The following is a 14766-nucleotide window of genomic DNA, read 5'->3' as shown; positions in this document are numbered from 1 at the left end:
CCCCAACCCCCCCCCCCCCCCCCGGGTTCTCATGTTACCTGCTCAGGTATCTTCCCTCAAGGCCAGTCTCCCATCCCCCAATGCAGCCAGTCCCAGCCAAACCCCCTGCCACCTGCCCAGGCCAACACTCCCCCCTCAGCATTCAAAGGCCACATTAAGAACAGTCCCAGTTCATCACGGTGCCCTTGGCCCAGCAGCTGTCTCCCAGCACGACCCTACGGCACCCTGAGGGCAGGCCGGGGACCTGGGCAGGGGCGTGTGGGGCCCGTGTGGGGCACAGGTACAGGGCAGCTGGCTCAGCCCGGGCTATGTGCCATGCGCATTGGCTGGTGTTAGTGTGTCTGGTGCGGGCCAGGACAAGCGCCGTGCAGACGGCTACACCGTCACCATCAGCACCCAGAGGTGGGATCACGCGGCAAACGACTCAGGCCAGGAGCCGCTCCCAGAACCCAGGTCACCCGCCTTTCCCCGCCTGCGCCCTTTGCGATCACCTCTGTTCCGGGACTGGGGTGTGCATGTGTGTCACGGACTCACAGATCGTGACCACTCTTGGCCCCATGCGGTCCGTGGGGGGGTGCCCCTTTTAGTGAGACAGCCCCTCTCGGGGGTCCACTCTCGGGGTCAGGCCCCTCCACCTCCTGGATCCGCACCTCTCGGAGCCCTAGCACGTCTGTCTCTTGCCGTGGGCCCCCTCAGGGAGTCCACTCGCTCTGGACCCCCCGGGTCCCCACCCCCGAAGGGGTAGATGCAACCCTGTTCTCTAGCCCGGAGCGACTCTCAGCCAGCGTAAAACAGGAGGATTTATTGAGAGTTGAACACAGCACAGGAAACTCTCAGGGCCTCAGGCCTGGCCTCCCTCAGCCCAGCACATCTCAGTCTCTCTGCATCCAGGGGGGCTCTGCCTGCTCCCCCTCTCCAGCCCAGAGCCCCCCTGCTCGCAGCTGGGCATCTGAGATCCCCGGCCCCAGGCCCTGCCTCTGTCCATTGTCTTCTCTCCAGGTAAACAGGGTCGTAAACCGGGGCCTCCTCTCCTCGCTTCTGTCCTCTGGCTGGAACCGGCTGATTAGGTCACAGGGTCCTCACTCTGCAGCCCATTATCCGCCCACTGGCCAGAACCGGCTGCGTCTCCTCAGCTGGGCCTCCGGGTCGCCAGGTCGCCAGGTCACCGGTCGCTGGGGTATCCATCCTCCCGGCCATCGGCTGGGTCCCCAAGTCCTCTCTCCGGTCCTCTGCAAAACACACTCCCTCTCCCCTCACCTCGTTAAACCAGTAACACCCAGGGAAACTGAGTCCCACCCCTCCGCATGCAAACCATTGAAACTCCACAGAAAACAAGAAACCCCCCACTTCGTCACAGTGTGTCACACGCCGAACGGCCCCACACGCCATATCACTGAGCTCTGCTCCCGGGGAAGCCGACGGGCCAAGCGCTGCCCCCCCCCCCCCCGGAAATGCAGCCCGGCCTCAGCCCCACGGGTGTCTGTGCTATGGGACAGCCTGCCTGGGGGGCACAGGGCCTGGGGAGCACAGGGCTGGGGCGGCACAGGGCTTAGGGGGCACAGGGTTCAGGGGGCACAGGGCTTGGGGGACTCAGGCCTGAAGGGCACAGGGCTCGGGGGTGGAGGCTCTGTAGGAACCCTGCCTCCCGTGCGCTAGACATTGGCAGGCTGCGGTGAATGAGGCGGGGGCTGCAGGGGGGGCGGGGGGGCTGGTCCTGGGGGGAGGCAGAGGATTACCGCCAGGAGAGCTCAGTTCCCGTGTGCTTCCAGCGCCTGCAATCCCCACGCGAGGGACCGGGCGGGGCTGTGGGGTGCACTCACGGCTGCAGGGCTCCATACAGGGCCGCGGTGGGGCAGCCAGGCCGGTTTTGGGGAGGGGGTTGTGCCCTGGCAGCGCGGGGGCCCGAGGCAACCGCTGGCTCCGCGGGGTCGGGCTGCTGCTCCCACTGGCCATGGGGCCGCAGCTCGGGGGGGGGGGACCCAGAGCGGCCCCCCCCAGCTGTACCCAGGGCAGAGCCCCCCACTGGGAGGGCAGGGAGCCCACAGGCCCAGCGAGCTGAGGGAAAGCAGCTAATTAGCTCTGGACCTGGGAGGTGATTGATTCATTGCCTTGGGCCAGCAAAGGCAGAGCCAGGCCCAGGCTGTCTGGCTGGGCAGGGCTGCGAGGAGGCCTGGGGACCTGGGGGGCTTGGCCAGGGGGCAGGGCTGGGACCAGGGGACTGCCACGGCTGCGGGGAGGCCTGGGGACCTGGGGGGCTTGGGCAGGGCTGGGGCCAGGGGACTGCCACGGCTGGGCAGGGCTGCGGGGAGGCCTGGGGACCTGAGGGGCTTGGCCAGGGGGCAGGGCTGGGGCCAGGGGACTGCCAGGGCTGGGCAGGGCTGTGGGGAGGCCTGGGGACCTGGGGGGCTTGGCCAGGGGGCAGGGCTGGGGCCAGGGGACTGCCAGGGCTGGGCAGGGCTGCGAGGAGGCCTGGGGACCTGAGGGGCTTGGCCAGGGGGCAGGGCTGGGGCCAGGGGACTGCCACGGCTGGGCAGGGCTGCGAGGAGGCCTGGGGACCTGGGGGGCTTGGCCAGGGGGCAGGGCTGGGGCCAGGGGACTGCCAGGGCTGGGCAGGGCTGCGAGGAGGCCTGGGGACCTGGGGGGCTTGGCTAGGGGGCAGGGCTGGGGCCAGGGGACTGCCACGGCTGCGGGGAGGCCTGGGGACCTGGGGGGCTTGGGCAGGGCTGGGGCCAGGGGACTGCCACGGCTGGGCAGGGCTGCGGGGAGGCCTGGGGACCTGAGGGGCTTGGCCAGGGGGCAGGGCTGGGGCCAGGGGAGTGCCACGGCTGGGCAGGGCTGTGGGGAGGCCTGGGGGGCTTGGCCAGGGGGCAGGGCTGGGGCCAGGGGAGTGCCAGGGCTGGGGCAGGGCTGCGAGGAGGCCTGGGGACCTGGGGGGCTGTGGCCAGGGGCCAGGCTGCAGAGAGGCCCAGGGGCAGAGCTTGGGGGCTGTGTGTGGCCAGGGTGCGGAGCTGCAGGAGTAGGGCTGACACTGGTGGGGCCCCAGAAGTGGGGGAGCCCCGAGCCAGGGTCTGGGGGCCCAGCTGGGGAAGAAGCCCAGGAGGGTTGGGAGCGGGCCCCAGAAGAGGCCGAGCCGCAGGGCCCGGGGGGGCCGACTGGAGAAGGGAACGGCTGGGACTGGCCGTCGCAGCTGAAGCGCCCACCAGAAGGGAGGGAGGCAAAGCCCCCCACGATGGCGTGTCCGGCAGGAAGAGGCACCGGAGCGGTAAGGGCGTATGTGCCCCCCCCCCCCCAACTCTCCCGCGGGTGGCCAGGCAGCAGCACAAACGAGCAGGGGGCTGGGAGTCAGGAGTCTGGCCTCCGAGTCTCTGGGTCTGACCGGGAACGTGGTTTAGTTGTACTGGGACTGTCTGTATGGGGGCTGGGAGAGCAGGGGGTGACTTTAGGTGAGGGACGGTACCTGAGCCAGGAGGGGGGTGGGGCAGGGAGAGTCGACACCTTTGCCCGGGAAAGTGGACAAAGGGAGAAGGGGAGAGAAGGAGGGGGAGAGACGGCCTGGAGGGGTTTTTGGTTTCAGTTCTGGGCTGGCTGGGAAGAGGCAGGGAACCCCAAGCCAGGGGTCTAAGATCCTTGCCCCACAGAGGGACCTGGCTGAGGGGGTTCTGGTTCCTGTACCTACAAGCCCTGCTTGGGACCGTGTTCCTGTCGTCTAATAAACCTTGTGTGTCACTGCCTGGCTGAGAGTCCCGGGGAATCGCAGGAAGTGGGGGGTGCAGGGCCCTGACTCCCCCACACGCTGTGACAGCCTGGCATGGGGAGGGGCTGGGATGGTCCCTAGTCCCTGGGGGAGTTTGTGGAGGCTGCGTCTCCCCCCCAGATGAGCAGCTCTTGTGGCAGAGAGTTCCACTGACCCGAGGCGTGGGAGCCCCCCCCCCAGGAAATCCTGCCCCCAGCTCCCCTCTGGGACCTGAGGGAGCAGGTGTGCAGGCGGGATGGAGAGAGGAACCCGTCTCCCAGGGCCTCCGGCCCTGACTCTGCAGAGCGGCCTCGAGCCGAGCGGGGCCCAGCTGCTCCGCCCCTCCCTGGCGCCAGTGCCCGGCGCAGGGGGCTGGTAGGGCCGGCCGTGGGGCCGGCTCTCACTTTACCTACACGTCAGAGCTTGGCCGTGCCCTGGGGCGGCTCCGTCTGTACTGAGGGGGCAGCCCTGCTTGCGAGAGCCTTCTCCTCTGCAGCACCCGCCATGGGAACGGCCCCCTGCTCGCCCCTGTGGGCGGCAGCTGCTCGCTCTCCTCTGCCAGGGCTCGTGCGGACGGTGGGACTCTCGTGCGAGGGCCGGGGGGGGGCTGCACGCTGGTTTGCAGGTGCAGGTGGGAACTGGTGTCAAAGCGGGAGCTAAGCTCCCAGGCCAAGCCGAGGTGCCCGAGTGGACACGGCTCCTGCCTGGGGGGTGACTCCAGAGCTGGGGGGGGGGCGGATTGTCAGGAGCAAAAACATTCCAGTGGGTCAGAAAATTACTGCGGAATCAGGCTTGAAATGAGTCGAAATTGCTGAATCCAAACGGATCTAATATCCCAGGCGGTTGCAATGCTGGCGTCAGCTCTGCTGCCTCCCTCCTGGGCGCCCAGGCGGTGAATGTCAGTGACTGCACTCTGGGCTAGCGGGGGCTGCGGGTCGGGAGTGAGGGGCACAGGTAGAACTGGGGGGGGGGGCTGGGCTGTTCTAGCGGGGGCTGCGGGTCGGGAGTGAGGGGCACTGGCAGAGCTGGGGGGGGGCTGGGCTGTTCTAGCAGGGGCTGCGGGTCGGGAGTGAGGGGCACTGGCAGAGCTGGGGGGCAGGGCTGGGCTGGCAGGGGGCTGCGGGTCGGGAGTGAGGGGCACTGGCAGCGCTGGGGGGGCTGGGCTGTTCTAGCAGGGGCTGTGGGTCAGGAGTGAGGGGCACAGGTAGAGCTGGGGGGGGCTGGGCTGTTCTAGCGGGGGCTGCGGGTCGGGAGTGAGGGGCACCGGCAGAGCTGGGGGGGGGAGGGGCAGGGCTGTTCTAGCAGGGGCTGCGGGTCGGGAGTGAGGGGCACTGGCAGAGCTGGGGGGGGCTGGGCTGTTCTAGCAGGGGCTGCGGGTCGGGAGTGAGGGGCACTGGCAGAGCTGGGGGGGGGAGCTGGGCTGTTCTAGCAGGGGCTGTGGGTCGGGAGTGAGGGGCACCGGCAGCGCTGGTGGGGAGTGGGGGGTGGCTCAGGTGGGCTGGAGGGTCTGTCCCACAGCAGCCGCCCTGGTTCTCAGCAGGGATCTCCAGGCTAGAGCAGGGTCCCTGTGAGGGGCAGTCTGGGGGGAAAACCCCTCTGATTGGCTGCTCTGCCCTGCCCCCCCCCCCGCAGATAGTCTGTTCTCCTGGGAGGGGGAGGGGAGCACAGAGAGCCCAGCGGCTCGGGGCAGCCCTGACCTCCTGTGACGAAGTGGGAATGTTCTTAATGTTTTCTCTGAATAGTGTGTGCGTGCCTCAGTTTCTCCTGTGTGCTACTCAGGCAGTGGGACAGGGGGTGTGATCGTTGCAGAGACCCCCTGGGGCCGGTGTGACACCGACTGGCTGGCTGGGCACAGACAATGGCCGACACCCTGTATCCCGGCCACTGATGGCCGGGCCCCTCCCCTGCCAGAGCCCCCGGAGGGGCTGGAGACCAGAGCCCAGGGGCCCTGTTTGCCGGGGAAGGAGACAAAGGCCGCAGGGGGGCAGCCGGGGGTGACTGGGGCTGGGCTGCTGGAAGCGAGTCAGTCGCCTGGTTTGGGACCCGGGGGGGGGGGGGGGGGGGCACGCTGGGCCCTGGATCCCCCCAAGCTGGACTTTGCTGCCGGTCCCTGATTTCTGTGCTCACAAGCTCTGTCCTACGCTGGGCTCCCGACTAAGAACCCGTCTGTGTCCCACGCTGGCTGGGAGTCACGGCTGGCTGCGGAGTGGGGGGCGGGGCCCTGTGGGGGGTGAGGCTCCCCAGGGGTCGGGGGACTCGCTGCGGGGAGCTCCCGGAGTGAGCAGGGGGTTGAACGCTCCAAGGTCGGACCCAGGAGGGGCTGAAGCCGGGCAGGCTCCTTGCCCTGGTGAGGGGCCCTGAGGGGAGACGCTACCCCCGAGTCCTGGCTGGCGTCACTCAGCGCGGTGCCCGAGCCCCCAGCCCGTGACCCCGTGAGCCCCCCCCGCTCCTGGGAGGAATGGGGGCTCGGAGGTGAAGAAAGCCCGGAGCTACTGGGGGGATTGGGCTAGTTTGGGGGCTGGGGAGGACCGGCAGGTGTGGGGGGATGAGCTCTGGGGGAGCAGCAGAGGCTGGGTGGTGATGGGGTGTCCTGGGGAGTCGGCCCCAGCACCCCCTCCTCTGCGTGGCTCCCTGCAGCGCCCAGGGGAGCCAGACGCCCGTGGGTGTCCCTGGATACACCGGTTGGTGCTCTCGCCTGGGTCTGGGACGGGCCCTGGGGGGAGCCCTGCAGTGCACCAGCCCCTTTAGGGTCCCACTCCTGGGGGTCAGCCCCTCAGCTTTCTGCCTCCGGGACCGACCCTGGGAGCTGCCAGCACCCCGGGTCACATGTGAGCCCCCAGTGAGTCCACACGGATGGGACCCCAGAGGGAGCAAAGCCCCCCCCCCCGCCCCGCTCTGCAGGGACTCAGCCAGTGGGGTGACCGCAGGGGGGTTCTCGGCGTCTGGACCCAGCAGAGTCCTTAGCACAGAGACCAGAAAGTTACAGCAAAGTCCAGCTGGGTCAGGCCAGAGCCCCCCGACCCCCTGTGGTCCCAGGCCTGAACCTTCGCTTGCTTCCAGCAGCCCCCACTGAACAGCCCCACCTGCCCCTCCCAGCCCTCGGGCTCCTGCCCCGGGCGCTTCATCCCACTGGGTCGGGCATTGGCTGCTAGGTACCCAATGTCCTGTCGGACTCTCTCTGGGCATGGGCCCCCTGCCCCAGACAGCCCGACCTGGGTCACACCTGGATCATTGGGTCTCTGCAACCTTTCCCCCCCCCCCGTTACCCCTGCACCTCATAGGGGAAACTGAGGCTCACAGCAGTCATCCAAAATATGAAAAATTCCCACTCTGTCACAGGGGCCAGGGTTGAGCTGGGGTCCCAGCAGGGGTGATGAGCCTTGGGGGGGGGAGTGATGGGGGGCAGGGCTGATCTGGGGGCTGGGCAGGTGTGACGAACTGGGACTGTTCTTGCTGGGGTGTGTGAATGCTGACAGGGGAGTGTGACTAGGATGGTCTGCATCGGGGGATGGGAGCCGGCCCAAGGGAACATACCTGAGCTTGTAACATGAGAACCCAGGAGGGGGTTGGAGGTCAGGTGACTCCGGGGCCCGGGAAACTGAACAAAGGCTGTGGGAGGGGTCGCTGAGGGCAGAGTGCTGGAAGCAGGCTGGAAGGAGGCTGGAGAGATGGCTGGGAGGCAGAGATGGCTCTGACCCCCCAAGGGGGTGGGCTGGCATGCCCTGGGACCCCAAGCTGGACCTAACTGAGGGGGGCCCTGTTGTCTGTGCCTGCAAGACCTGTCTTGGACTGTATTCCTGTCATCCAAATAAACCTTCTGCTTTACTGGCTGGCTGAGAGTCATGGTGAATCTCAGGAAGCCGGGGGTGCAGGGCCCTGAGTTCCCCAATACTCCGTGACAACTGGTGGCAGCGGTGGGATCTACTGCACCCCGTGGACGGCGCTTCCTGCAGTAAGTGACTGGGGAGCAGTAAAACGAAGGGGGATTGACGGGGACCAGGCCTGCTGAAGAGTGGGAGAGAGACGGTTATTACCCCTGGGAGTGTGTGACCAGCGAGAAGGACTTTTGCAGTAACAGGGTCCCCCGTGGGATCGCAGCGAGTGGTCCCAGGGGCGGAGGAGTCTGCAGCTCGACCCTGGCAGAGAGGTGGTGACCTCGAGAAGGGCTGGCACACTAGGGGTCCCCCTGGGAACTGTGGGGAGCTGTGAGCACACAGGCCGGTGAGTGGCCAGCAGGAAGATGTATGCCAAGCGGCTTAAGAGCGACCTGGTGGAGCTGTGCAAGCAGAGGCGGCTGCGCATTGGGAGGCTCACCAAAGAACAGCTCATCGCCCAGCTGGAGGCGGAAGATCGCGCGAATGAACTGATCCCTGTGTCTCAGGGAAGCAGCCTGGCAAATGCAGCGCAGGCACCAGTGTCTGTCCCAGCTGGGAGTGGTCAGCCGGCTGCTGAGGGCTTCCCGAGACCCCTCCTTCCTATGCCTAGGGGAAGGGTGGGGAGGAGCCCAGCAAATACCGAAGGCGCCGTGACCCCCCCAGCCAGCAGGGGGTCCCCCCGGCGAAGCCCGCCGGCCAGCAGAGGAGCCTCCCGGCGACGTTCGGCATCCGGGGAGCGGAATTGGCTGGAATGGGAGAAAGAGCTAAAACTGAGGGAGCTGGAGGATCGTGAACAACAGAGACAGCATGAAGAGAGACAGCATCAGCGTGAACGGGAGGAGAATGAGAGACAAAGACAGCATGAACTGGAACTGGCGAGACTGAGGGGCAGCGAACCCCCGGCTGCGGTGAGTGAGGGGGGACCCAGGACTGCACGGAGCTTTGATAAGTGCATCATGGCCCCATACAAGGAGGGGGAGGACATGGATGACTTCCTGGAGGCCTTTGAGACGGCCTGCGAGCTGCACCGGGTGGATCCCGCGGACAGACTCCGGGTCCTTACCCCCTTACTGGACCCCAAATCCGTGGCATTGTACCGCCAACTGGAAGAGGCAGAGAAAGGGGACTACGAACTATTCAAAAAGGCCCTGCTACGTGAGTTTGGGCTGACTCCTGAGATGTACCGGGGAAGGTTCCGGAGTCAAGATAAAACCCCTGAGATCTCATATCTGCAACTAGCCGTCCGCATGGAAAGATACGCCAGCAAGTGGGCTGGTGGGGCCCAGACGAAGGAGGACCTGATTAAACTGCTGGTACTGGAGCAACTGTATGAGCGGTGCCCATCCGACCTGAGGCTGTGGTTGGTGGACAGAAAGCCAGAGAACCCGCGACACGCCGGGCAGCTGGCTGATGAGTTTGTAAAGAGCCGGTCAGGGGGTGGCAGGGAGGAGCCCCAAAGGAACAGGCCCGCCGCAATGCAGAGAGAGAGTCACCATGGGACCTCCCAAAGGGGGAATATGGGGAATCCCCTCCCACGGGGAATGCCCAGCGTCAGGGACAACCGACCGGCTCGAGGGGACCCACAGGACATGAGCTGCTATTACTGCGGCCGAAGAGGCCACGTTCGGGCCCAGTGCCCCAAGCTCAAGGACAGACTGAGCAGACCGAACCCGCATAGGGTTAACTTGGTAGAGGCCCAGACGGACGAGGGGCAGGCTTCTCACGCAAGAGGGGCTGGCAGCTTATCAACTGCTCAAGAGAGAGAAGGGCCCCAGGCCAGCTCCTCTAGGGGGCTGGATGCCCCAGACTCAGGGTTTTTGGTTTATACGGTGGGCGCGGGGCTGTCCCTCCGGAGAGAGTACCTTGTTCCCCTGGAGGTGGATGGGAGGAAGGTCAATGGATACTGGGATACGGGCGCAGAGGTGACGCTGGCCCGGCCCGAGGTGGTGGCCCCAGATCAGGTGGTGCCCAACTCCTACCTGACCCTGACGGGGGTGGGCGGAACACCAGTCAAAGTGCCCGTGGCAAGGGTACACCTGAAGTGGGGGGCCAAGGAGGGCCCCAAGGATGTGGGGGTACACCCGTATCTGCCCACTGAGGTATTGATGGGGGGGGACCTGGAGAACTGGCCAAGCAACCCCCAAAAGGCACTGGTTGTGACCCGCAGTCAGAGCCGGCGAGGGGCCCTGCGCCCTGGCCTTGGGGGGGGTGCCTTGCCTGAGGCGCAGGACCCTAACCTGGTGGGGAGGGAACGCCCAGGGACGCGGCTCAGGGAGGCTGCAGCTTCGGACCCAGCGGGCGAGAAAGAGCAGGTGGCCATCCCTGTCCCAGCTGCTGAGTTCCAGGCCGAGTTACAGAGAGACCCCTCCTTGCGGAAGATAAGGGACCTGGCCGACCTCAATGCGGTACAGACCATGGAACGAGGTGGCCGGAAAAGGTTCCTGTGGGAGAAGGGGTTCCTGTACCGAGAATGGGCTCCCCCAGGGAAACTGGAGTCAGGGGGGATCAGGAGGCAGCTGGTGGTACCCCAGAAGTATCGCCGCCAGCTGCTGTGCCGGGCCCATGACATTCCCCTCTCAGGGCACCAGGGAACCTGGCGTACCCAGCAGAGGCTGCTACGGAGCTTTTACTGGCCTGGGGTCTTTGTTACTGTCCGACAGTACTGCGGATCCTGTGACCCCTGTCAGAGGGGGAGGAAGGCCTGGGACAAGGGGAAAAGAGCTTTAGGACCCTTGCCCAGCATAAAGGATCCTTTCCAGAGGGTGGCCAAGGTTAAAAGGGCGGCTCTAAACCAAGAGAGCCCAAAGCACAGACCTCCAGACTGGAGCGCTGGGAGAAGACCACAGCCCAGTTGGAACCCCAGAGGTATGGGGGTGGGAAAAGGGCACAGGCCGCATAAACCTTCCCACATGCGAACTGCGAGTGCCATCAAGCACCCCCGACCTAAGGGGGGGCGTGGAACGGAAGGGGCCTGGTGTAATTCTCACCAAGGAACTGGAGGGATGCGGGGGCATCCATGGGAACGGGGGTAGGTTCGAACTTCCCCAGGTCACTGGCTAAAGTGACCCCGCTCAGTTCGGTCTCAAAGGGGGGAGAGATGTGACGAACTGGGACTGTTCTTGCTGGGGTGTGTGAATGCTGACAGGGGAGTGTGACTAGGATGGTCTGCATCGGGGGATGGGAGCCGGCCCAAGGGAACATACCTGAGCTTGTAACATGAGAACCCAGGAGGGGGTTGGAGGTCAGGTGACTCCGGGGCCCGGGAAACTGAACAAAGGCTGTGGGAGGGGTCGCTGAGGGCAGAGTGCTGGAAGCAGGCTGGAGAGATGGCTGGGAGGCAGAGATGGCTCTGACCCCCCAAGGGGGTGGGCTGGCATGCCCTGGGACCCCAAGCTGGACCTAACTGAGGGGGGCCCTGTTGTCTGTGCCTGCAAGACCTGTCTTGGACTGTATTCCTGTCATCCAAATAAACCTTCTGCTTTACTGGCTGGCTGAGAGTCATGGTGAATCTCAGGAAGCCGGGGGTGCAGGGCCCTGAGTTCCCCAATACTCCGTGACAGCAGGGGGTGATGAGCCCTGGGGGATGGGGGGCTGGGCAGTGATGGGGGGCAGGGGGGTGATCTGGGCGCTGGGCAGGGGGTGATGAGCAATGGGGGGATGGGGGATGGGCAGTGACGGGGATCTGGGGGCTGGGCAGGGGGTGATGAGCAATGGGGGGATGGGCAGTGGCGGGGGGCAGGGGGGTGATCTGGGGGATGGGCAGGGGGTGATGAGCAATGGGGGATGGGTGGTGAGGGGGGGCAGGGGGCTGGGCAGGGGGTGATAAGCAATGGGGGGATGGGCAGTGATGGGGCAGGGGCGTGATCTGGGGGCTGGGCAGGGGTGATAAGCAATGGGGGGATGGGCAGTGATGGGGGGCAGGGGGTGATCTGGGGGCTGGGCAGGGGGTGATGAGCAATGGGGGGATGGGCAGTGACGGGGGGCAGGGGGGTGATCTGGGGGCTGGGCAGGGGGTGATGAGCAATGGGGGATGGGGGGATGGGCAGTGATGGGGGGCAGGGGAGTGATCTGGGGGCTGGGCAGGGGGTGATGAGCAATGGGGGGATGGGCAGTGATGGGGGGCAGGGGGGTGATCTGGGGGATGGGCAGAGGGTGATGAGCAATGGGGGGATGGGCAGTGACGGGGGGCAGGGGGGTGATCTGGGGGCTGGGCGGGGATGATGGGCCCCTCCCCCCAGCTCTGCCCTCGCCGGCCGGCCGTGCCCTGGCTCTGTCTGTGCCACTTAGCTCGTCCGCGCTGCTCCGGGCCGGCTGCGGGGCCGTCTCCCCCGGCAACGGGCGCGTGTGACTCCCGGGCCAGGCTCTCACTTAGGATGCAGCTTGCAACTGCCGAACCGCTTCCGCCTGGCGCCGCGAGGGCCCCAGCCCCCCCGCCTGGTGCAGCCCCTGGGTCCCCGCCTGGCACAGCCCCCGGCCCCCGCCTGGTGCAGCCTCACCCACCCCCAGGCCTGCCGCAACCCCCCACCCTGGCTTGGCCCTGAAGCCGCTAACAGAGGGACGTGCTGGGGCCCTGGCTGGGGGCTGCCGGCTCCCCCCGGTTCTGGGGGCGATCAGATCCCCAGCGCGGCCCAGCCAGGAGCCATGCGGCAGGATGGGGGGTCGCTGCCTGGAGCCAGCTCGGCTCCTGAGAGCAAGCGGGATTTGCCACTGCTCAGGGCGTCGAACGCAGCCGTCCAGGGCAGGGACTCGCGACCTTTCCAGACTCCTGCCCCCCTTGTCTCGCGTCCCCCAAGTTACACCTCACTTAAAAACGACCTGCTGACAACATCCGACATAACGACCCCGAGCGTCACCGCCCCTATGTCTCTGTCCCGCTGACAAGCCATGGCCTGGGGTTAAACGCTGCACTTGCGGGCCCGGGTCCTGTCTCCAGAGCCCGGGGAACAATCACCGTGTGAAGTGTCCGTGTGCGCCGACTTCGCTAGTGCTCGTTACGGAGCCTGCTGTGAAACTCGGCAAAGCGATAGCTGAGCTGATGGCCCCGGCAGCCCCCTGTGCACCCCGGGGTACGTGTACCCTGGGCGAGAACCGCTGCTCCGGAGGCTCTGCCCCAGGGCTGTGGGGAGCCCGGCTCAGCACTGACAATTCAACTGCAGAGCCTGGGCCGGTCCCGCGGGATCCTGCCCCGTCTCCCAGGCTGGGAGGAGGGCAAGCAGTCCTGGAGTGTGTGTGTGTGTGTGTGGGGGGGGGGGGGCTGTCAGAGAAATTCCCCCCCCCCCCCCCCGGCAGCTCAGGGCTGGGCGGGAGTTCGGGCAGGGCCGAAAAGGGGTGACCCCAAGATCGAGAGCTGGGGAAGGGCCAGAAGCCAAGGACTCCTCCCCTCCCATCCAGGGCTGGTGCTGGTGGGGAGGGGCTGGGAGCTGGCGTGGGGCTGTGGGGGACCCGGTGTCCCTGGCACCGGTGGGGAGGGGCGCAGAGGCCTCACGGGCTGGGTTCTATCGGCTCTCAGGGAGAGTGGGGGTGGGCCGGGTGCCCCCCGCCCCAGGAGGCGATAGAGCCGAGCGTAGGGACAAGGGGCATCCTGCCGCCTCCCCAGACATCCCCCAGCCCGCTCACATGGGGCCGGCCGAGCTCCAAGCCCCATAGGGCCCGGAGCGGGGTTCCCAGCACCCCCAATCTGTCATCCGAGCCCTGGGGCCACAGAGCTGGGGTCTGATGCCCCCCCGGCATGGCAGGAGCGAGGCCCTGGTGCTGCGGAGGCAAATTCATCTAGGAGCCGAGCAGCGAGACACGCGAGCAGCGATTCCTGTCAAGGTCAGAGCGTCTCCTTGCCAGGGAAATGAGGAATCATGGCAGGAAATTACCTGCCTAATGGGGGTGTCCCCCTGCGTGAGCGCAGCGCCGGGATCCCAGCCGCGGGCAGGGCCGAGCCAGAGCACCGGGCGCAGAGCGCCAGGCCTGCATGGGGCCTCCTGGTTCCCCAAAGCACTGGTGACCTGTGGGCCGGGGAGGGGAAGGGGGGGAATGGGGGCCTGGCTGCGCTCACATGGGAGCCTGCCCCCCCGCAGGCCCTGCCGTCTCTCCCCTGTGCACGATCGTGTCTGACAGGACAGATGGGAGCTGCCAGGAGCTGGCGAGCGGCTGCACGGAGCCCGGCTGGAGCCCGGCCCCGCCAGGCACATTTCTGGGTCAGCTGCTGGGAGAAAATCGCGTTCCCGGCACAGGCAGCCCCCCCGGAGCTGCCTGTCACTAATTGGGTTTGGCGGGCTGGAAAGGCAGAGCCCTTCAGGACTGTTCTGTGCTCCGCTCGGCCGGCCGGGCTTCCCGGGCCATCAGCGCTGTGCCGGGTCCGGCCGGCTCCCCTCTGCGCGGCTCCTGGGCCCCCCTCAACGGATTCCCCATTGTGCTGCCCCTCGGCCGGCTCCCCTCTGCGCTGCCCCCCAGTCCCCCTCAACGGGTTCCCCATTGCGCTGCCCCTCGGCCGGCTCCCCTCTGCGCTGCCCCACGGGTTCCCCTCTGTGCCGCCCCCCAGCCGGCTCCCCTCTGCTCCACCCCCGGCTGGCTCCCCTCTGCGCTGCCCCTCTGATCCCCCTCAACGGGTTCCCCTCTGTGCCGCCCCCCAGCCAGCTCCCCTCTGCTCCACCCCCGGCCGGCTCCCCTCTGCGCTGGGTCTCTTGGCTCTGTCCCGCCAGCTCCAAGGGGAAGGGCTCACGGACCCCACACGCTGAGGGATGGGTGTCATGGGATGGGATAGGCACAAGCAGGCAACCCACTGTCCCCCCACCCATCACTGCCCTCCTCCGTCAACGCTGCCCTTGCCAGCCCCTGCTCTGCCAGCCCGGGCCCCTGGGTTCCCAGGGCGGGGATGCCTAGCGGGGGGAGAGGGTTAAATGTGACCCCTTCCAGGTCTGTGTGGTCTCCCCCCCACCCCCCGTTGTGGCTGACCCTGGGGGGGCTGTGGTGCCTGGCGTGGGCAGAGAGGGGCTGGCGGGGGGGCTGATTGCAGTCAGCGCTGCCCTGAGATTTCTGAAAAGCCATTTCCCTTCGCCCGGCAGCCGCTGCTGAAAGGAGACGAATCGAAAGCTGCCTTGTGTGAAAGGGGCTGATGGTATCAGGCCGCCGGCGCTCAGCACCGCAACAACCTCACAGCCGCCACCG

At 66.9% G+C, this 14766-nt stretch overlaps 1 protein-coding gene across 1 annotated transcript in view; it reads left to right on the top strand.

Annotated features, from left to right (window-relative positions):
- LOC135974103 (uncharacterized) overlaps positions 1 to 11189 on the top strand; it is a 102804-nt gene extending 91615 nt beyond the window's left edge. Inside the window, exon 2 of the mRNA XM_065560422.1 lies at positions 7162 to 11189. Coding sequence (XP_065416494.1) covers positions 7974 to 10640 — 2667 coding nt within the window. The 5' untranslated portion in view covers positions 7162 to 7973 and the 3' untranslated portion in view covers positions 10641 to 11189. The remainder of the gene's footprint in view (positions 1 to 7161) is intronic.
- Positions 11190 to 14766: the final 3577 nt, after the last annotated feature.

The sequence above is a fragment of the Chrysemys picta genome, chromosome 11 (assembly GCF_011386835.1).
Source record: "Chrysemys picta bellii isolate R12L10 chromosome 11, ASM1138683v2, whole genome shotgun sequence".
NCBI lineage: Eukaryota > Metazoa > Chordata > Testudines > Emydidae > Chrysemys > Chrysemys picta.
Note: the sequence above shows the minus strand (reverse complement) of the source record. Positions and strands in the feature narration are given on the sequence as shown.